Source organism: Helianthus annuus, chromosome 3 (genome assembly GCF_002127325.2).
Source record: "Helianthus annuus cultivar XRQ/B chromosome 3, HanXRQr2.0-SUNRISE, whole genome shotgun sequence".
Taxonomy (NCBI): Eukaryota; Viridiplantae; Streptophyta; class Magnoliopsida; order Asterales; family Asteraceae; genus Helianthus; species Helianthus annuus.
In genome coordinates, this window is record NC_035435.2 from 170,825,120 (window position 1) to 170,847,776 (window position 22,657).

At 39.8% G+C, this 22,657-nt stretch overlaps 1 protein-coding gene, 1 non-coding gene and 1 pseudogene across 2 annotated transcripts; 1 reads left to right on the plus strand and 2 right to left on the minus strand.

Annotated features, from left to right (window-relative positions):
• The first annotated feature begins 3,236 nt into the window (after positions 1 to 3,236).
• On the plus strand, positions 3,237 to 3,309 carry TRNAK-UUU. The gene has a single exon. It is a non-coding gene; the product is annotated as a tRNA-Lys (tRNA).
• Positions 3,310 to 4,227: 918 nt separating this feature from the next.
• On the minus strand, positions 4,228 to 6,109 carry LOC110864080 (putative pentatricopeptide repeat-containing protein At1g12700, mitochondrial). The gene has a single exon (XM_022113202.2). The coding sequence runs from the start codon at positions 6,097 to 6,099 to the stop codon at positions 4,417 to 4,419; it is 1,683 nt and encodes a 560-aa protein (XP_021968894.2). The 5' UTR covers positions 6,100 to 6,109; the 3' UTR covers positions 4,228 to 4,416.
• Positions 6,110 to 9,614: 3,505 nt separating this feature from the next.
• Positions 9,615 to 12,405, minus strand: LOC110864079 (annotated as a pseudogene).
• Positions 12,406 to 22,657: the final 10,252 nt, after the last annotated feature.

Below are 22,657 nucleotides of genomic sequence, written 5' to 3' on the forward strand. Positions count from 1 at the left end.
ATCAATATCTTTTTTTTAGTAAAGTGCCTGAATGGTTTATGAGATTTCCTTTTGAATCTGGTTATAGGTATTTCAATTTTATTTTTATTTTTATCCAAAATTAAAATCTAGTCAATTTTTTCGGTTAAAATTTAGTTTTGTTTGTCTTTTTTCTTCCTTTTAATAAAAGGTAAAATGGACTTTTAACGTTTTATTATAACAAATTATAGAAATCTGACAATTTTGCCATTCATTAAAAGGGAGGAAAAAGACAAAAAAATTGGATGTTAACTAAAAATCGAGTAAATTGCCATTTTAGTCCCTGAGTTTTGTCCAAATTTGCCATTTTGATCCAAATAGTTTTTTTTTTTGCATCTGCGTCCCTGACTTTTACATTTTGTTGCCATTTTGATCATTTTGTTTAACTCCATCCAAAAACCCAGTTTGTAACAGGGGTATTTTGGGCATTTCCTTAAAAAATGTTTTCAGTTGCCATTTTGATCCAATTCCAAAAATTCAAAAAAATTCCAAAAAAATCAAAAAATTCTAAAAATCATAAAAATTCTAAAAAATTCAAAAAAAAATATAAAAATAAAAAAAATTCTAAAAAATTCTAAAAAAAATTCTAAAAAATTCGAACCCGTACCGTATCGAACCGTACCGTTTCGACGCGAACCGTACAGTTTCGACCCATACCGTTTCGAACCGAACCGTTTCGACGCGAACCGTTTCGAACCGTACCGTTTCGACCCGAACCGTTTCGAACCGTACCGTTTTGACCCGTACCGTTTCGAACCGAACCGTTTCGACCCGTACCGTTTCGAACCGAACCGTTTCGACGCGAACCGTTTCGAGCGGAACCGTTTCGACACGAACCGTTTCGACCCGTACCGTTTCGAACCCGAACCGTTTCGAGCCGAACCGTTTCGACGCGAAGCGTTTCGACGCGAAGTGTTTCGACCCGTACCGTTTCGAACCGTACCGTTTCGACGCGAACCGTTTCGAACCGAACCGTTTCGACGCGAACCGTTTCGAACCGAACCGTTTCGACCCGTACCGTATCGAACCGAACCGTTTCGAGGCGAACCGTTTCGACTCAAACCGTTTCGAACCGTACCGTTTCGAACCCGAACCGTTTCGAGCCGAACCGTTTCGACGCAGACCGTTTAGACGCGGACCGTTTCGAACCGAACCGCTTCGACGCGGACCGTTTCGAACCGTACCATTTCGACCCGTACCGTTTCGACGCGAACCGTTTCGAGCCGAACCGTTTCGAGCCGAACCGTTTCGAACCGTACCGTTTCGAACCCGAACCGTTTCGAGCCGAACCGTTTCGACCCGTACCGTTTCGACGCGAACCGTTTCGAGCCGAACCGTTTCGACGCGAAGCGTTTCGACGCGAAGTGTTTCGACTTGTACCGTTTCGAACCGTACCGTTTCGACGCGAACCGTTTCGAACCGAACCGTTTCGACCCGTACCGTATCGAACCGAACCGTTTCGAACCGTACCGTTTAGACCCGTACCGTATCGAACCGAACCGTTTCGACGCGAACCGTTTCGACCCGAACCGTTTCGAACCGTACCGTTTCGAACCCGAAACGTTTCGAGCCGAACCGTACCGTTTCGACGTGAACCGTTTCGAACCGAACCGTTTCGACCCGTACCGTATCGAACCGAAGTGTTTTCGGCTTCGAAACGGTTCGCGTCGAAAAGGTTCAGCTCGAAACGGTTCGGGTCGAAATGGTACGGGTCGAAACGGTTCAGCTCGAAACGGTTCGGTTCGAAACGGTTTAGCTCGAAACGGTTCGGTTCGATACGGCACGGTTCGGTTCGAAACGGTACGGGTCGAAACGGTTCGGCTTGAAACGGTTCGGCTTCGAAACGGTACGGGTCGAAACGGTTCGCGTCGTAACGGTTCAGCTCGAAACGGATCGTGTTCGAAACGGTTCGCGCCAAAACGGTTCGTGTTCGAAACGGTTCGCGCCGAAACGGATTTTTTGTATTTTTTGAATTATTTGGATTTTTTAGAATTTTTATGTTTTTTTTTAAGAATTGGATCAAAATGGCAACTGAAAAGGTTTAAATTGAAAAGAGTAACTGGGTTTTTGGATGGAGTTAGGCAAAGTGATTAAAATGGCAACAAAATGTAAAAGTCAGGGACTCAGATGCAAAAAAAAAACTATTTGGATCAAAATGGCAAATTTGGACAAAACGCAGGGACTAAAATGGCAATTTACTCCTAAAAATCTGATCAGATTTTGCTACCTCCCTTTGGTTTTTATTGAATGTACACCCACGCGTTGCGGCGGTATCAATACGATACGATACCAGCACCTGGTATAACAACCGAAAGAGTAAATCATAAAAATAAAGTCGAAAGAAACGTTATTGAAGTTTAGGGGTTGTTTGAAACCCGGTAAAACATTCGAAAGAGAAAAACATCAAACTAAAGTCGAATGAAAAGTTTATTGAGTTTAAGGGTTTTTTTATAACTTTATCAAAGTTTAGAGTCTAAGAAATAAACTACAAGGGGGTGAAAGTGTAAAAGGTGTGGATACTATTCATCAATCCACACCTTTTAATATATACAAGCAATATCGATATGGTAGCAATATGATCAGTTTCTTCGTGTTACGTTGCGTGACTTTGGTCGTTATCGGCCCGACTCATCGGAAAAGCAAAAAGCAAATATCGATATCGGTTCCGTACAAGTTAGAAAAAAGAAAAATAGGTTTTTTCTCACCGCGTTATGTGGTGAGAGTTTGATCATTTTATCCCGTACTACGCGGCGTGACTTTGGTCGTTATTGGCTCTACTCATCCAAAGCGAATATCAATACAGGTTCCAATAATACCAATGAAAAAAAAAACAAAAATATCATTAAAAGTTTAAACCCTAAAAGATAAAAAAAAGAGAAAAACAAAAATACTATTAATATAGGTTGTCTAATTATATATTATATATATTAAATAAATAAATATGAATTACAAGGATGTAACATCCATGAAATTATGGAAACAACATTGTACAAAAGTAGATGCAATTCTGTAAACATAAAATAGATGATACCCATTGAACAAACACATGAAGACCAAATAAAATTCGGTACAAATTTCCTATCTTCTACACTTTGAAGGTACAATCTACATCTCTCTTCATCACCAATCAATCTGTCGTGTCTGTTACTGGCTGTCATGGATGGGCCGCCCTCTTTGATTTTCCGCACCAATCCTTATTTACTACTACATCTTTTTTGGGGTGTATAGCTCAGTTGGTAGAGCATTGGGCTTTTAACCTAATGGTCGCAGGTTCAAGTCCTGCTATACCCAAACCTAACTTGCACTATACTATGAGTAAGGATGCGTAGTAGCGCAAAGAGCACTCTTTGGCCTTTAGATTAGAGGCGCTTCGCCGTCTTTGATTGGATGGAAACAGATATCTAAAGTGTGCAGTGAAGGATCTTTATATTCTAGGTAGCCAGCCAAAAACTATCTTCTACACTTTGAAGGTACAATCTACATCTCTCTTCATCACCAATCAATTTTCAACTTCCCTCCCAGACTATATAAAAAACTGGGACCTTCCATCACTTTATTTGGCACAAGCTTACCTATCAAATTAAGCATGCTATGATAACATTCCTAAAGATTCTGAATAATTAAGGGTTGATTGCTAATACAGTGCTGATTTTAGAAAAAAAAAAAAACTATGATGTAACTATGATATCCACAAAGAAGATATTACCATTTCATAAGTTCAGTGACGGTAATTAAGGGTTGATTGTTAATACAGTGCTGATTTTAATAATGGAACCGGCATATAAAGCCGATAAAAAAGTGAAGCTGGTTTTAGAAAAGAAAAACTATGACCTTCCATCACTTTATTTGACACAATCTAACTATGATCTAGCTGATTTTAGAAAAGAAAAACTAATTAAGGGTTGATTGCTAATACAGTGCTGATTTTAATAATGGAACCGACATATAAAGCCGATAAAAAAGTGAAACATCCTGTCTCAAGAAGCAAAATGTATAACACAAAGAAGATATTACCATCTCATAAGTTCAGTGACGGTAAACTTTTATGAAGCCGGTTAGAATCGTCTACAATATCAATTGTGAAACTTGACAAGGAAATTAACTTCGGTCTGGAGTTGACTGCTGATACAGGGCTGAGTTCAGAAAAGAAAAACAATGACAGACACGGTGTAGATGTTAAACTCGAACTACCGCATCAAGTCGATAAAATGTGAAATATCATGTCTCAAGAAGCAAAAGATAAAACACAAAGAACATGTTACAGCTGATATTCATGAAACGAGCAAAACATCATTAAACTACAACAAAAACAAATCTGTAATCATTGTGAATTCGTTTCATTGTCTAATGACCAAACACATGAAGACCACATGTCATCCCACAATTACTATTTAAGTTTCAGTCCCAGTCGCACAAGCTAGGATCATCCATTAATTCTTTTGGCACAAGCTTACCTAACAGCTTAAGCATACTTCTATCTAGTAAACCAGCTGCGATATGATCTATAAATAACGATAAAGTCGAAGCATCAAGTGAGTAACCTCTACAATCCATTTCCTGTAAAAGCATCTCTACATCATCATAGTGCTTGTTCTTTAAACATCCTTGGAGAAAAACACAGTAAGTAACATTATTTGGTGGGCAGCCACTCTCTTCCATTTTAAGATACAACAACTTTGCTTCCCCCAATAGACCTTCGCGACAAAAACCACCAATCATCACATTATATGTCCTGACATTAGGTTTCAAACCTTTAACGCTTAGACCATGGAAAAGATTCCTTGCAATGTGAAATTTCCCACATTTTCCTGCCCCATCAATGAGGATAGTGTACACAACAATATCGGAATTAAGCTTGCTATCACCCATTAACTGGAACAAAGAGAGTGCCTCTTCTACTTGACGGTTGTTGCAAAGACCCTCTAAAACTATTCGATACGTGTTTTGGTCTGGAATTTGTCCTTTTGCATGCATCTCATCGAAGAGTTTGCGTGCAGCTACACAATGCCCAACCTGAAAAAATCCCTGTAACATGGTGTTGTACGTGACCACATTAGGTTTTAAACCTTGTCCGGTCATTTCACGAAACATTTGCATAGCCTCTTCTATATTCCGATTCTTACAATACCCGTTCAATAAACTATTGTAAGTGACAACATTAGGAACGGGACCTCTAAGTGTCATTGAATCAAAAATCTCCCTTGCTTTGATCATTTCACCTCGAAGACAGTAACCATCAATAAGTGAACTGTACGTCACTATGTTTGGAACCTCACCTCTCTCAATCATGTTGTTGATAACAGCCTCAGCTTCTTCTACTTTACCTTCCTTGCAAAATGCATCAACTAATGCAGTAAAGGTTTGCACATCTGGAGAAATGTTCTCATCCTCCATTTGTTTTAGCAGCTTTGAGGCCTCATCCCAACGACCTAATTTACAAAGACCACAAATTAAAGAGGTGTAGGTAATGACATCTGGTAAAATTCCTTTTTCAAATACCATTTCTTTAAAGAGCTTGAAAGCATCCTCAATCAGTTTATCCTTGCAAAGACTATCAATGATGGTGTTATATGTAAAAATATCAGGCTTGCAGTTTTTTTGCTCCATCAGCCTCAGCAAAGCAACTGCTGTAACGTTATTACCGAACTTACAAAGGCCTTTAATCATTGTGTTGTACATAACAACATTAGGTTCACAAAGTTTTTGCTTGACGAGCTTCTTGAATAACATCTCTGCTTCAAGAATCTTATCTTCAAGGACGAGTCCATCTAAGAGTGCACTATATATGTACACATTGGGTGGAATAGCTCTCCTAAAGCAGCTTCCTAGGACTGCAAAACCGTCGCTGGTGCGATTCAACTGACAACAACACTTGATTGCAATGCTCACAGAATATTCATTAACAGGGACACCAAGAGAACACATTTGGTTGAAAAGATGAAGGGAAGAAGAAAAATGTTTCATTTTGGTAACAAGATGCAACAACTGAGTGAATTTGACAACAGATGGCAAAGGGCGTCTCTGTGACATTTCATCGAACAGGTTGAGTGCATCATTCAATTTGGTAATTTTATCAACCATAGATCGATTTGTGGAGAAATTCAAATTAGAGTGAAGAAGGAAGGGTGTGGTGATAAAATTACCTCTGAATTTGAATTTGAAAAGAAGAGAATTTGTGAGATTCATGATCGTCGAATCGTCAGTGTGGAAAAGGAGTTGATGCCTCAAGTTCAACCTAACTATCAAATGGTGGAAAGCATGTCTGTCCTTGTTGTTGTATTTGTATTTCTTAAAAATCAAAATGGTTCATCAAGTACGTTTTTTTTTAATTTTTAAAGATAAGGGACATAGTTTTTTTAATTTTACTCAAAATTAAAATTCATTCAGATATCTAGTTTTTTTAATCTTTTTTCTTGTTTCTCATTTATTACTTTTATCTAAAAAAAATGGTGAACATTATACCTAATGAAAAGCATTAAAAAATTATTCCGTTATTTTTTCCATTTTTTAAATGCTAATATTAGTATAATTTAACTTTTAAATTACACTAAATAAATCATAATTTACTTTTTTTAGGTTGAGGTGTTTTGGTTGAATCACCACGCGCAAAAAAAAAAAAAAAAAAACAATAAAAAAAGACTCACATTCTTGTACGGCTTTATCTAGTGCTCAATCTTCGGTTGTAACCTAGGCACGTTACGTAGTACCCATCAAATACAATATTTTTAATCTTTTAAAAGAAGAAAATGCTAAAGGAACGGCGAAGGGTAAAGAAATTGAAGCACCACGGGAAATCGTGGCGGCCGTTATTGATGCAGCAGCTTATCAGCATATCTTATATTTTTATTTAAAATTTGAATTTCCTATTTTATCTTTTTTCATAGTTATAAATAGGGCATTTAGGGTTTATTGTTTTTCAGTTTTTTGATTGAATTTTAATAGAAATGAACATTGTTCTTGAACCTATCGGTTCGTTATGAGACTTTGATTAACTAATTGTTCTTGAGCCATTTGAATGCTTCCGAAATTGCATCAGGTGGTATCAGAGCTTTGGTTCTCAAATGGCTCTGCGTGGAGGAAGATGCTTGCTCGATCGTAGATTCGCCGACAGAGGCAACGACAGAAGCATGTTCGTTTCACGTGCTCATGGAGAAGATCGACGCCATGTTCGTAGAACCGTCGACCGAGGCAACGACAGAGTTGATTTCGATCCACGAGATCTTGAAGAGATCAAACGGCTCCGACAACGAGTCCGAGATCTTGAAGAGATCAAACGACTCCGACGGCGAGTCCGAGATCTTGAAAAGATCAAAAGGCTCCGCCAAAGAGTCCAAGATCTTGAGTTACAACGGGAGATGCGCAAGATGGAAACCGAGTCGAGCACCGTCGTCTGGGACGAAGGTGGCGACGGAGAGGAGCATCCATTTGGTCGTTACCCACCCCGGTTCTACGAACCGATCTATCAAGAGTTTTTATCGGAAGACAAACCTGTTTTCGATGATGATGGGATTGAACCCGATGAGAAAGAATGTTCGTTCGTACGAGAAGTTTTAAGAGAGAAAATGGACATTAGTTGTGGTCCGTCAATGAGTACGGTGGTTATTGGTAGCCCTGAGGCAGTTGGTGGTGTGGAAACTCCATCAATGCTGGCAAAATTTGTGGAAGGAATAATTGTTTCACAAGATAAGGTAGGTTTGAAATTTGAAAAATCTATTAATTTTGAAATCTTATACGATAGAAACAATATTTTTTCCTCAAATATGGGGTATCACGATTGCAAGAGGTATGAAAATTCCATGCACTTATTGGATGGATCAGATTGGGATTATACCAAACTTGATGGAAATAATTATGATGTTGGGCCACATCATGCGTTGAAGGGCTCAAATATTGGGATCATATTTGACACAAGAAACGTGGCATCCTTAAGTGAAAAGAATAATGCTGATGTGCTAAGGGGGAACGGGGTGCTCACCGACTTCCCATCGGTGACACCTCTTGCCGATGAGTGACTGCACCGCCAACATATCGGTGACCAAGAGAGAGGCAACAAACCGGTGGCGGCTCACCGAAGAGAGGGGGAGGAGAGAGGGAGAGGGGACCAATCAATGCTTTTTTTTCTTTTTTTTTATTTAATAAAAACCAACTCCCCTAATAGGGGAGTGCCGCCATCAAAAAGGGGTATTAGGGGAGTGTTAGAGGGGAGTTGACGTGGCTTATTCTGGTTGGTTATGTGTAAGAGGAGGGACTCACCTAAGAGGTGAGCACCCCTTACACCCTAAGTTGTCTTGGTACACAACTTTTAATAAATATAATTACTGGTGTGGGCTTTGGAGAACAATCTGCTCTTGGGTTGCAAATCAAACCCAACGCAATCAAAACTTTTAAATTGGATTATTTTAATGGATCATATTTGAAGCTCAGGTGTAGTGATCAACATTCTAAGCCTAGTGAGGAGGCAAGGGGAAAAGAGGCATGGAGAACCTTTGACCCAGGTGGTAAATATCCCGAGTTGGGCGAGATGAACCGTAAAGTTAAGTGGTATAGGTGGTTCGTGATGCTAATAATAAAAAGCAAAAGGGTTGATTTTCCGTTTGATCCGGGAGGTTTTGGTCCAAGGGCAAAACTCGAGGACGAGTTTTTTTCGAAGACGGGGAGAATGATGCAGCAGCTTATCAGCATATCTTATATTTTTATTTAAAATTTGAATTTCCTATTTTATCTTTTTTCATAGTTATAAATAGGGCATATAGGGTTTATTGTTTTTCAGTTTTTTGATTGAATTTTAATAGAAAAGAACATTGTTCTTGAACCTATCGGTTCGTTATGAGACTTTGATTAACTAATTGTTCTTGAGCCATTTGAATGCTTCCGAAATTGCATCACCGTTATTAAGGAACTCGCGGAGCCAAAGATTAAAAAAAACTGAGGACTTGAGGATTAAAGAAATTGAGGCGGCTATGTCAAAAGATAACGTTTGTGACGGATATTAAAAACTTGTGCTACAACTTAACTACAAATCCTTTGGTTTCATTTTGCTAATCCATATATAATGAAAATATGTCGATAACACCCGATATATCAACAACATATGGTATCAAGGTACGACTTGTTTATAAACATCAAAACAAACGGTTCAAATAGAGAGCTCGAAACTTCTGAATTCAAAAATTCAGAAAAAACAACTGGAAGAGATAATCCGAGGTTTCAAGGAATGCTCACCGATTGAATTCAAAAAATATCACTCTGTTGCAGAAGCCACTACTTACAGACTAGCAATCCTAGTTTGAATTATGATCAAGCTATGATATCCACATTGTTACATAAAAATGGAACCAGCATATATCACTGATAAACTGAGAAACATCATGTATCAAGAAACAAAAACTAAAACATAAAGAAGATCTTGCAGCTAGCTTTCGTATATTAGCAAAATATCAGTAAAATACAAGAAACACAAATGCCTAAGCGTTGTGAATTCATTAAATGGACAATGTCTAGAGACCAAACACATGAAATCAAATGGGAACCAAACACAAGAAGACCAAATGGAATTTATAATCTTCATCTTTCATCTCACAATTACTATTTAAGTTTCACTCCCAGTCGCACAAGCTAGGATCGTCCAGAAATTCTTTTGGAACTAACTTATTGAACAACTTAAGCATACTTTTATCTAGTAAACTAGCTGCGATATGATCTATAAATAACGATAAAGTCGAAGCATCAAGTGAGTAACCTCTACAATCCATTTCCCGTAAAAGCATCTCTACATCATCATAGTGCCTGTTCTTTAAACATCCTTGGAGAAAAATACAGTAACTAACATTATTTGGTGGGCAGCCACTCTCTTCCATTTTAAGAAACAACAACCTTGCTTCCCCCAATAGACCTTTGCGACAAAAACCACCAATCATCACATTATACGTCCTGACATCAGGTTGCAAGCCTTTATCTATTAATTCATGGAAAAGATTCCTTGCAATGTGAAATTTCCCACATTTTCCTGCCCCATCAATGAGGATAGTGTACACAACAATATCAGAATTAAGCTTGCTATCACCCATTAACTGGAACAAAGAGAGCGCATCTTCTACTAGATGGTTGTTGCAAAGACCGTCTAAAATTATTCGATAAGTGCATTGGTCTGGAATTAGGCCTTGTGCATGCATCTCACTGAAGAGTTTGTGTGCATCTACACAACGCCCAACCTGAAACAATCCTTGCATCATGGTGCTGTAAGTAACTACATCGGGTTTTAAACCTTTTCCGGACATTTCACGAAACATTTGCTCAGCCTTCTCAATATTCAGATTCTTGCAATACCCATTCAATAAACTACTGTAAGTAACAACATTGGGAACGAGACCTCTAAGGGGGTGTTTGTTTTTTGTGAAAAGTACTTCAGAACCTCTTATGTCTGCCTCACGCAGACCACGCGCAGACGTTTAAGTCTGCAGCTTGTTTGTTTTTTAGAAGTGATTTCATTAAAACACCTCTTCCTCACCTCTTCTCCAAACAGACATGTCCTCACATCTTCACACCTCTTCTAAACTCTTCTATTTCAAAACAATTATCAAAACCCTAGATACTCCACTCCACAGCCGACCTGCTTCACTTCTTCCCCACAACGATCTCGAGCAGCAGCGACCTCCAGCGACATCTCCACAGCAGTGACCTCCAGCGACACCTCCATCGAGATCTCCACAGCAGCCGTCACATCCACAGCAGGTTAGTTTGTTTCGTTTGTGAATTTTGTTTCGTGAGTTTGGCTTAAATTTTCGATTCTGAAGACTGCATCATTGATTCCTATTAATTTTCGTGATTCCTATCTAGCAACATTGTTTCTTGATTTTGCCCTAAGTTCTTAGCGACACCTCCCCCAAGCAGGGTGTTTTTGTTTGATAACTAAAACATTATGTGAATTAAATAAAATAAAATAAAAGTTACTGGTAATTGATATTGTGGCATCTAGACATCTATTGTTCTTCAAAAAGAACATCCTGGATTTTGTAAAGCCTCTGTTGAAAAAGGAATACTTTTGATTTTCTACATGGATTACTTTGCAATACAAACATGTCGTTCTTTAAGCTTTTTTTTTTTTCTTTTTTTTTTTTTTGTAGATTTGATTGATACATCAACTTTATATAATGTTCAACAAGTTCGAATTTTTTAGTGATGAAAATATGAAACTGATGTATTGCAGAAGTTAAAAAACAAACAGTCTTCTTCTTGCAGACTGCAGAGGTTTGGTCCACCTCTTCAGCTGTAGATGTCTGCAGATGTGGTCCGCAGACTGCAGACGTTTTACCTCTGAAAAAACAAACAGCACCTAAGTGTCATTGAATCAAAAATCTCCCTTGCTTTGATCATTTCACCTCGAAGACAGTAACCATCAATAAGTGAACTGTACGTCACTATATTTGGAACCTCACCTCTCTCAATCATGATGTTGATAACAGCCTCAGCTTCTTCTACTTTACCTTCCTTGCAAAATGCATCAACTAATGCAGTAAAGGTTTTCACATTTGGAGAAATCTTCTCATCCTCCATTTCTTTTAGCAGCTTTGAGGCCTCATTCCAACGACCTAACTTACAGAGACCACATATTAAAGAGTTGTAGGTGATGACGTTTGGTAGAATACCTTTGTCATATACCATTTCTTTTAAGAGCTTGAAAGCATCATCAATCATTTTATCCTTGCAAAGACTATCAATGATGGTGCTATATGTAACAATACTAGGCTTGCAGTTTTTTTTGTTCCATTAGCCTGAGCAAAGCAAGTGCTGTAACGTTATTACCGAACTTGCAAAGGCCTTTAATCATTGTGCTGTACATAACAACATTAGGTTCACAAAGTTTTTGTTTGACGAGCTTCTTGAATAACATCTCTGCTTCAAGAATCTTATCTTCAAGGACGAGTCCATCTAAGAGTGCACTATATATAAACTCATTCGGTGCAATAGATCGTCTAAAGCAAAAACCTAGGACTGCGAAACCATCTTTGGTGCGATACAACTGGCAACAACACTTGATTGCAATGCTCATAGAAAATTCATTAAGAGGGACACCAAGGGAACACATTTGGTTGAAAAGATGAAGAGAGGTAGAAAAATGTTTCATTTTAGTAACAGCATTCAACAACTGAGTGAAGTGAACAACAGATGGAAGAGGGCGTCTCTGTGACATTTCATCGAACAGGTTGAGTGTATCATTCAAGTTGGTAATTTTATGAAACATAGATCGATTTGAGGAAATATCGGAATGCAAAGCTAAGTGGAAAGAAGAGAAAGGGGTTTCAGAATGAAGATGGAAGGAGGAGTTGGTGGTAAAATTACCTTGGAATTTGATGAAAGCTATGCGATTCATCATCTTCGGTAGGAGGAAACGGATCACAAGTAGCCTTCAACCTAGCTATAAAACTCAAAAATTGAGTCACACACCCACATTCACATCTTTCATTTATCTTATTTTGCATTTTTCACTTTTCTCTTAAACTAGTGGAATTTTCCCGCAAGTTGCGACATAATTAAGTTTGTGTCGGTTAATTTTATTATGGTTCGGTATGGTAGCGGCAATCATTACTACAACCAAAAGATAATATCCAAAGTCATGATATTCTAAAAATTGACATGTGCTTTACATTAATCTAAAACTATAAAAGTATAAAACTAATATTTTTTCGAAAGACACACACATGTGATACCCGAGGATCACACAAATAAGTCACTTTTTATTTAACAATCAGTATTTCTATGACAAAATTCTAAAGGATTTAAAAATATATTATCTTATATGCTAGATTATTACATGTGTTTAGAGACGAAATATTTTCTAATTTGTTTGCATGTGATGTAAAACCAATTTTTTACCATTGAATTCTCCCTATTTCTCACATGTGATGTAAAAAAAGAAATGTCATTAGATGACATTTTTATAAATACCTTTTAAAATGAGGGATGATTTATGTATTGTAGCTAAGCGCTTGGTATAGCTAAGCACTTGATCTTTTATACAAATATAATAACGTGTCATATTATACACCAGAAAGGACAACACCGTTGTAAGTCGTATTCTTTGTATCCATGAGTAAGGATTCTTGATTCAGATATAGATATAGATATAGATGATTAAAAGTAATAACTTAGAATTAGGAGTCATTTAAAAAAAATTAAAAAATAATAAATTTCAAATATTAAATTCAATAATTCACCCAACATATCCATATTATAAATACTATTTACATCTCAATGTGGCTCTAGTCTACTGTAGGTTTTCTTTTTAGGTTTTTATCTAACTAGTTATTTTCCGTCCGCACGTTGCGGCGGGGACCCAATAACTACAAAAGGCGTGTCTGCAATGCCAAAATATGGATGAGCTCGGTACCGGTAACGGGACCGAAAGTACCGATCCAGAAAATCATCGAAATTAGGTACCAGCACTGAAAATGCTTGGTACAATACGGTGTGGTATTTGAAGGTAAAAATAAAAAAAAATACACGCATTGTGCTAGACTAGTGACGAACTGAAAGTAACGATTCTGAAAACGCCAAAAGGTGGGTACCAAATTGGTACAGAAAATAATTTGGTATAGTAAATTTGGTACCGATACGATACCGGTTTGATTACAGGATTTGATACTATTTGCTCATCAATATTCTAAATATCCAAGTTAATTTTACATGCTACAATTCATTCATTACAGAAAAAGACAAAAAAGAAAGCAAAATAAATTGTTGTGTATATAAAACATCATTCAAACGAAATACTGTTTACTTACTGTGTGTATGAAAAGTAGTCTAAACGGTGCAATTACTTGCATTGCCGCGTTGCTACAGGATTTGATGAGCTCGGTACCAACCGGTATCAAAAATACCATTACCAAAATCCCCAAAAGTGGGTACCGATACCGAATATACCTGGTATGGTACGGTTTGGTCTGGTACGACACCGGTATTTGAGGGTAACAACCGGTGAATATCGGTACTGAAAATACACCGGTTTGGTAAATTTGGGATTGGTACCGGTACCCGTACCCGTACCCGATACCATTTATTCATCTCTTAGTGATGTTACTATTCATTCCATTCTAATTCTAATTTTAATTAATTAATATATAGGTAATATGTTTTGTAAGTTTTAATCACATCTTTATGTGACAACCCTCACTAAACCAGGTATCCGTACGATTTAATTAATAAATAATTGCTGCTTAATTACTCTGCTTAACTGAAATTGCTGACGAACTGCTACTTGATTTCTAGTACTTGTATATTCCTGCATCATACTTTGATTTCCGTCACTACATTATTTACAAGTTGAACCTTAGTGACAAACATGATGCACTAAAGCACAGTAGCATTAGAACGGATAACCTATTGAACACGCTGATAAAGCCAGCATCAGGCAGACACTGCCTCTAAAGGCCTGTATGAGCCAGAAATATTTTACTACGCCCATAGTGAGTGTAGGGATACAAGGGTTGTAGAATTGCGTCTCTAGGAATAAGATATAATGACTGGATGTGCCTAAAACGTACTCTAAGCACGAAACACAGCACTTTTATTGACATACTAGCTTCTGGCTAACTGATAAAGTGCCAAAACATGGGGAAGTATTCCTGACACTTTTGGAAATAAATTGTGTCACTAAAAATATTATTTACGACGCTTAAAAGATTACTTAAGCACTTTAACGGATTACTATCCAACCAAACAACCCGGAACATGAAAATATGGCCAATAATATTATTGATCTTTTTTCTGAGCCAGTTAGGGTCCCTGATTACCCTAACACCCGCTTTATAACGCATCACACCACTAACCGAGTTAACCCCTATCTAACTTGGTTTAATGTAACTAATCTCTAACTAAATACTTGAAATCAAACCGAATGACCCCCCCCTTTGGGCCGATCGGTCACAATGTGACCAAGAAGAGTACAAGTTTGATTATTTTATTGGATTGTGTCTAATATCTTGGAGACACATTAACCTTTGGATTAAGATCTTGAAATTGTCTATAAATACAAACACTAAACTCAAGAGTCATCACCACAACATAACACTCAAAACTCTCTCTCCCTTGCCCTCTCCCAACTCTCGGCCGAACACCCCCTTGTCTACACAACCATTGTCGAGTCTTGTTCATCCATTCCAAGCATATACAAGTGTTCAAGGTCACGTATTAGGAGTCTTGGAGCAAACGGAAGCGGAAGGACCTCGTTACCTTGCTTTTATCCATCACATTTTCGCCTAGATTCTTCCCTAGCCCCGAGCTAGAGGTATAACACTTAAAACTCATTCTCGAACATATCTAAAGTGGTTAATAAGAATTGTAACGGTTAAAATGCGGAAACTCATCTTTTGAATCTTTAAAGTTTACTAAAACATGAATCTTGTTGGTTAAAAGATCATAAGTTGTGTAAAAGTTGTAGTGTTTAAATATGGTGATTATTTAGGCCCGATCTACGTTGTGGTAGCTCGGATCATCGTTTAACCCGACTTTGTTAAGATCATAAATCTTGACATAAGCTTATTTCTATCGGTACAAGGGTTAAAAGGTGAAACTCTACCACACGAGAAACATGAACTTGTGTAAAAGTGTTTTTACTTGTAAAATAGTATTTAAAACTAGCGGATCTACGTATCTGCAAGTGTTATTTTCGTAGAACCAAGTGTCTAGAAAATCATGTTTTATAAAAGTTGGATGACATACTAACAAATATGATTTTTTTTTTACAAACCACAAGTGTATAAACACTTGTGAAATGAAAAGTTTCGACAAAATAACAATCTTTGAGAAAGATGACGGGAAGTTGTAAAGATAGATTTATTCTAAAAACGAGGTTTTTACAAGATTTAGTATTTTACACATAGATCCACAAAATATAACGGGATCTACACTATAGTTTTCGGAAAAACTACAAGTTCATGTGATTATGCGATTTTACATACTTGTCGGCTAGTTTGATGTGTCGGAAATTGATTGATTGATTAAAGAAGTATTGAAGTGATTTTGTAAAAGAAAATGATACGCTTGAAAGCGTGGCCACCTCCAGTTACAGGGGAAACTCTGGCGAAATTTTTCTAAAACCTAACACTTAGAGTTATTTACAAGTGTTAGAATTGTTTTTGATATGTTTTCAAAATATATTTCGCCACTACTTTATTTACTAAATAATCGGAGGTGGGATTTTCACAAAACTAAACGTGATAAATATATACTTAGTAAATATATTTTCACCACATTGTTTATGATTATTTTGTGAAAATACACAAATATTATTTTTAGAGTAAAAATAATATTTCGAACGATAACAGCTCCAAAATAATACAAACGCTTACACGACAAACATATAAGTTACAACGGTAATTATTATTACCACACGATTTCTAAAACGTAACTTACGCATTATACGGAAATATTCATGAACGCGAGTTTCGTCAACGCATTATTTTGGAAGTACTATGGAAAGTGAAAATATAATATTTTTGAGAAAAATATTTATATTTTGGAAGTAGAAGTAAAAATATATTAAGTGGGACTTAATGATATAATACAAATACACATGTATTAAATCCCCCATCCTTGGGAAGGAGATTAATTACCAAAGTACATGCAAAATATAAACACGAAATAGTTGTCTAACTATTTCCCAAAAACTTAAACTATAAAGCTAAGGCACGGCCATCCGTCTAATAGAATTAGCACATGTAGGTCGTTGCACAGCTGCCTGACATCCGGAGTACTTGGTATAGCGACGCACTGACTGTGAGTTCATGTCCCCCTTTTCTCTTAACTGTTTTCAGTTTTCTAAACTGCGGGGGTGAAATACATGTTACATTGATTATGAATACTTTTTACATGGTATGGTTAGCGTAAGGAGGTTTGTTACTTAGATCATGTGAGTGGGTAGGCGGAAACTTGAGGCCATTAATCCTCATGGTAGGACCGAGGGACAGGAGCGGTAGATCTATCTGGGTGTAGCGAGCCCAGCCCCAGGTCCAGCATGACGGACCTCGGGGTGACTTAGTGCCCGACGCATAAATCCGCTAGGTTTGAGTCTTCCTACTTGCACTTCACATATATCAATGGCCTTGCAAACCATTGGTGATCTCTTTTTCCTTATTTGCTACATACCAGGATTTTTGATAAATACAAAGGTTTATTTACTCACTTTCGCATGAACTCGCTCAACATTATTGTTGATTTTTCAACTTACATGTATTTCAGGGAATTAAAAGATCTGGCACGGTATGGCATGTTTTCCGCTGCATTAGTCACCGAGGTCATCCGGGTTTGGGGAATGTGACTCTTTCCTGGACTAGTCACAGTCCTTGAATCATGTCTATGTTATGTTTACGTTTGTAATGTTTGTTGAACAAGTTTATGGTTGATAGGGTGTTAACACGTTAAGACAATGTTATGGTATTTTTATTTTAATGGATGATCTTGCATATTTTTAATTCATATAGCTTGGTTATGATTAAGCTATGGTATTAAGAAGTCACACCAAATTAACCACGCTTCCGCAAAGCCAGGGTGTGACAGCTTGGTATCAGAGCTCTGATCATAGCGAACTAGGATTCCTTCTCGAGTCTAGACTATGATCACTAGGGCTCTCACGAAAACATTTTTACTGCATACCACTTAAGTCCAGATCCAAAACCTTTTTATGAACAAATGTTGAGCGCATTTTATTTATTATTTTTAGGCTCAGTCTGGGAGGCTGAGGCTCGGTCTGGGAGGCCGAGGCTCGATCCAATGGATCGAGGTAGTTGTCTAGTGGGACTAGGGAGTCAGTCTGGGAGGCTGGGAGAATTGACTAGTGGGACTAGGGAGACAGTCTGAGAGACTGGGAGGCTAGTGGGACTAGGAAGAGCAGTCTGGGAGGCTGGGAAAATTGCCTAGTGGGACTAGGAAAAGCAGTCTGGGAGGCTGGGAGGCTAGTGGGACTAGGAGAATTATGTGATTTTTACTTGGTGACTTACGTGATTACCTGATCGTATGACTGATCATTTGTGCATAATTGTGTTTATGTTACTGACATCATGAGTCACCTGTGCCATGCAACATGTTTATGTGTATATGACTCGGACACCACCAGACCCCTACCTATCGTATCTGATGACCTCCCATCTTCGGAGCATGAGGTGCATACATCTGATTCCACCAGCACGGACGACGACGACTTCCAGCCCTTCGCACTACCCGAGGGTGCTGATGAGCCTGCGGATGGCCCCCCTGCTGAGTACTTACCCCTAGTTGTGATCCCGGCTCCTATTCCTTTAGCCGTCTATCCCGCATACGACTTACTACTTGACGCCGAGGCTGACGGCGATATCGATTTGTTTGAGGATGAGCCTATAGAGGATGAGATCCCGGACGCAGCCCTTCTTCCCGCTGGCGATCTTCTGATGATCGCTGACGCCCCTGCTGAGGACTCACCCGCACATTCACCGGTCCCAGACTCCTTTGAGTCTGTGGCTTCCGCACCTTCTCACGAGGTGAGCGCACAACACTTTGCACACGACTCGGACCCTGACCAGGCATCCTCAGCAGCACCTATCCCGAGCTTTGCATTTGAGCATGACGACATAGAGGATTCTGATCCCATTTTTCCTCCGGGATTCGACCCGGATCATGATATTGAGTTTATCCCGATGGACCAGCTCATGGAGGATCCCGCTGATCCAGTTGACCCTATTGATCCTGAGTTCGACTTTGATATGGCTTTTGATGACCATGAGCCTGCCTTGGCTCCTGAGCAGGCAGCTGCTCTAGATCCTATGCCCGAGCATGACCCCGTACATGCTGGCATCCCAGTTGAGCCCGTTCTAGCTGACCCGCCCATTGATGATCATCTGGAGGATGATCATGTTGTTGCTGTCGATCCTGTTGTTCCTCCACCTTTTGTTGATGATATACCTGTTGAGCACATTGCACCAGTTGATCCTGTCGTTGCTTCTCCATTTGATCCCATTCCACTTGAGCCTGAGCACGCACTGTTTGCAGACCACATGGATCCACCCGATGAGGATGCTCAGCACGGTTGGATACCTGCTGATGAGGACGTTCCACCTTTGCCCCCTCAGATCCCTGTTACACGACCTGTTGATTTTACTTGTCAGGTTCCTCAGTTCGTACCTCCAGCGAGGCCTGGAGAGGGCTCTTCAGCCCATCCTTTTGGGCACGTGCCGATGTCTATTCCCTTCATGCCCCAGATGTCATCTGTTCCATCCTCTACTTCACCGTTTCATGTGGCACCATTTGACCCCACCAGTGAGCCTTTACTCTGGTCGACACCGCCCGTCATGCCACCGACTGATCCATACCATCCGTTTCATGTGGGACACACTATAGAGGACGTTTTGATGTCCTTCGTTCATCAGCACGAGTCACACACGCAGCGTCTCCAGGAGCTCGAGAGAGCTCAGCTGCCACCATGTTCATGCCATGGTCAGATACACTCTCCTCTTCATCCATGTCGATCATTACCCCCAGATTATGCTGCCCGACTCTTTACACTAGAGCAGCAGGTTGCTTCCGTCATTCGCACTCAGCAGGCTATGGAGGAGGACTGGCTTCAGCTACGCCGCTTGCTTTACACTTACTTTCCCCCTCCTCCACCGCCATCTGTATAGAGCCCATCAGTACTGCTTGTGTAGACGTTGGTGAGAGGACCGCGATTGCTTTTGGTTGCATAGCATTTTGGAGACTACATGATGATACTGACTTTTGACACATACTTGATATATTTGATGTATTTGACACTGATTTGATATAGCTTTTGGACAGGGGTGATGTAGCCCCTAGTTGATTGATGATTGTATGACACAGTGATGTACTGATACACTTACGTTGTGGTCTCGATATATATGGCAATCGCAGTATTCTCATCATATTTGATTCGCTTGAATGCTTATTTATATTATTAAAACATGGGATGTTGTGTGTATGATACTTGTGACATGGGATGTTGTGTGATTAGTATTTGTGAAGTATTGATAACATGAGATGTTATGTGCTATTACTATTACTATATACGTACGCTTTACTATGGCCTGACCGACGTACACATCATTAGAAGATGCCGCCAAGACGTCAACCTCAGCCAATGCCTATGACTCAGGACGAACTACAACAAGTCATTGCTGCAGCTATTGCTCAATATGCTGCCTCTCAAGGAGGAATGAGTGGAAGCAACTCTGGCAACACTGGCAATAACAACAATCCACCTCATGGTAACCCTAAGTCGTTAAGACATACCATGACCTAGATGGATTTCCTTAGCAAGAATGCTAATGCCAATCATGCGTTATAATGTATGTGCAGGGTGCACCTACAAACAGTTCTTGGACTGCAAGCTCGTAAACTTTGATGGCACAGGAGGTGCAGTCGCTTTTGTCCGCTGGGCTGAGAAAATAGAATCCGTACTTCGCATGAGCAAATGCGCGCTGGATCAACAAGTCACTTACATCTCAGGGCTATTTTTGGATGTAGCCCTATCATGGTGGAATCTACAAGTCCAGACACTTGGCGAAGCTGCTGCTTACGCGCTGACTTGGGCTGAACTGAAGGAACTCATGCGCAAGAAATATTGTTCTCGCGCTTAAATTCAGAGATTGGAGACCGAGTTCTGGCATCTAAAAATGGAAGGTCCTAAGATAGCTGAGTACGTTCAGAGGTTCCACGACTTGTTGCATGTGGTACCCTACATGGTTACACCTGAGTTCAAGAGAATTGAGCGCTTCATTTGGGGATTAGCCCCTCAAATCATCAGCATGGTGACCTCCTCCAAACCTGCAACTATCACTGAAGCCATTGATTTGAGTGTGGCTCTTACGGAGGAGGCAATTCGTTTGAACAAGTTTGATGAAGTGGAGCCTAAGAAGAAGGAGACTCATGTGGAGTCATCTGGAGGGAACAAGCGGAAGTTTTCAAACTTCAAGCAGGGCACCGGGGTGGTGGTTAAGAAAGGAGAGCAGAACGCGCCAGCTCAGGATACAGCTGGTGGTAGGAGGAAAGGTAAGGGATATATGGGTACACAACCCAAGTGCAACTCATGCCAACGACATCACTCTGGTCGTTGCAGCTTAAGAGTTTGTGAATCATGTGGGAAGACTGGTCATACGAAGGATTTTTGTTGGGCTAGTGCTGGCCGGGGAGGCCAAGGAGGATCTGGGAATAGGAATAATCGTGGTGGTAATGGGAACCGCCCCCAAGGAAACCATGGAGGTGATGGGAATCGGGTCAATCATGCAAACCAAGCGGGCGCCATGAATCGAAATCAGGGAAACAACCAAGCGGGAAACAATGGTGGGAACGGGCAGAGGCCCGGATGTTTCAACTGCGGTGATGCTGGGCATTACAAAAGGAATTGCCCGGAATTGAACCAAGCCCGCGGAAGGGTTTTCAACATAGAAGCAAGGGAAGCGCGCCAGGATCCCAATGTTGTCACTGGTACGTTCCCTGTAAACCAACGCTATGCATCCGTTTTATTTGATACTGGCGCCGATTATAGCTTCGTGTCGTTAGAATTTAAGAATATGCTTGGTTTAGCCGCTAGTAAGTTAGATACTCCGTACTCGATTGAATTAGCGAATGGGAAATTAGTAGAAGCTAATGAGGTGATTCGAGGTTGCGTAATCGAATTGGGAAAGCGTGAGTTCGCTCTAGATCTACTACCAGTCCAGTTGGGAAGCTTTGACGTGGTAGTAGGGATGGATTGGTTATCGAGTAACAAGGCCGAGATAGTTTGTCATGAGAAGGTCGTTCGTATCCCGACCGATGATGGTGAGACCATTGTTGTTCACGGAGAGAAGCGTGAGACGCCTTTGAGGATTATTAGCTGCCTAAAGGCAAGAAAGTGTTTGCAGAAGGGATGTGCTGCCTTTCTGGCACACATTATAGATAAGAAGGCTGCTGAGCCAAAGATCGAAGACATCCCTGTCGTGAGGGAATACCCAGAAGTCTTTCCAGAAGATTTGCCAGGCTTGCCGCCTCAAAGGAAAGTGGAGTTTCGCATTAACTTAGTTCCAGGCGACGCGCCTGTGGCTAAGGCACCCTACAGACTTGCTCCGTCTGAGATGCAAGAACTGTCGACACAACTTCAAGAGTTGTTAGACAAGGGATTTATCCGACCAAGCTTCTCGCCTTGGGGAGCTCCAGTTTTGTTTGTTAAGAAGAAGGACGGTAGTTTCCGTATGTGTATTGACTACAGAGAGTAGAACAAGCTGACGATCAAGAATAGGTATCCCCTGCCAAGAATCGATGATCTGTTTGACCAACTTCAAGGTTCAAGCTTTTATTCAAAGATCGATCTTCGATCTGGATACCATCAGCTACGGATACAGGAAGAGAGTATCCCAAAGACAGCCTTCAGAACCCGATATGGACACTACGAGTTTCTCGTTATGCCGTTTGGTTTGACAAACGCACCTGCAGTATTCATGGATTTGATGAATCGAGTTTGTAAGCCGTACTTGGATAAGTTCGTGATTGTATTCATCGATGATATTTTGATTTATTCAAAGACGAAGGCTGAGCACGAGCAGCATCTTAGAGCCATTCTGGAGCTGCTAAAGAAGGAACAGTTGTACGCCAAGTTCTCTAAGTGTGAGTTTTGGCTACGAAA

Coding starts and splice junctions, on each gene's coding strand:
- LOC110864080 (XM_022113202.2), bottom strand. CDS start 6,099: ATGGTTGATAAAATTACCAAATTGAATGATGCACTCAACCTGTTCGAT.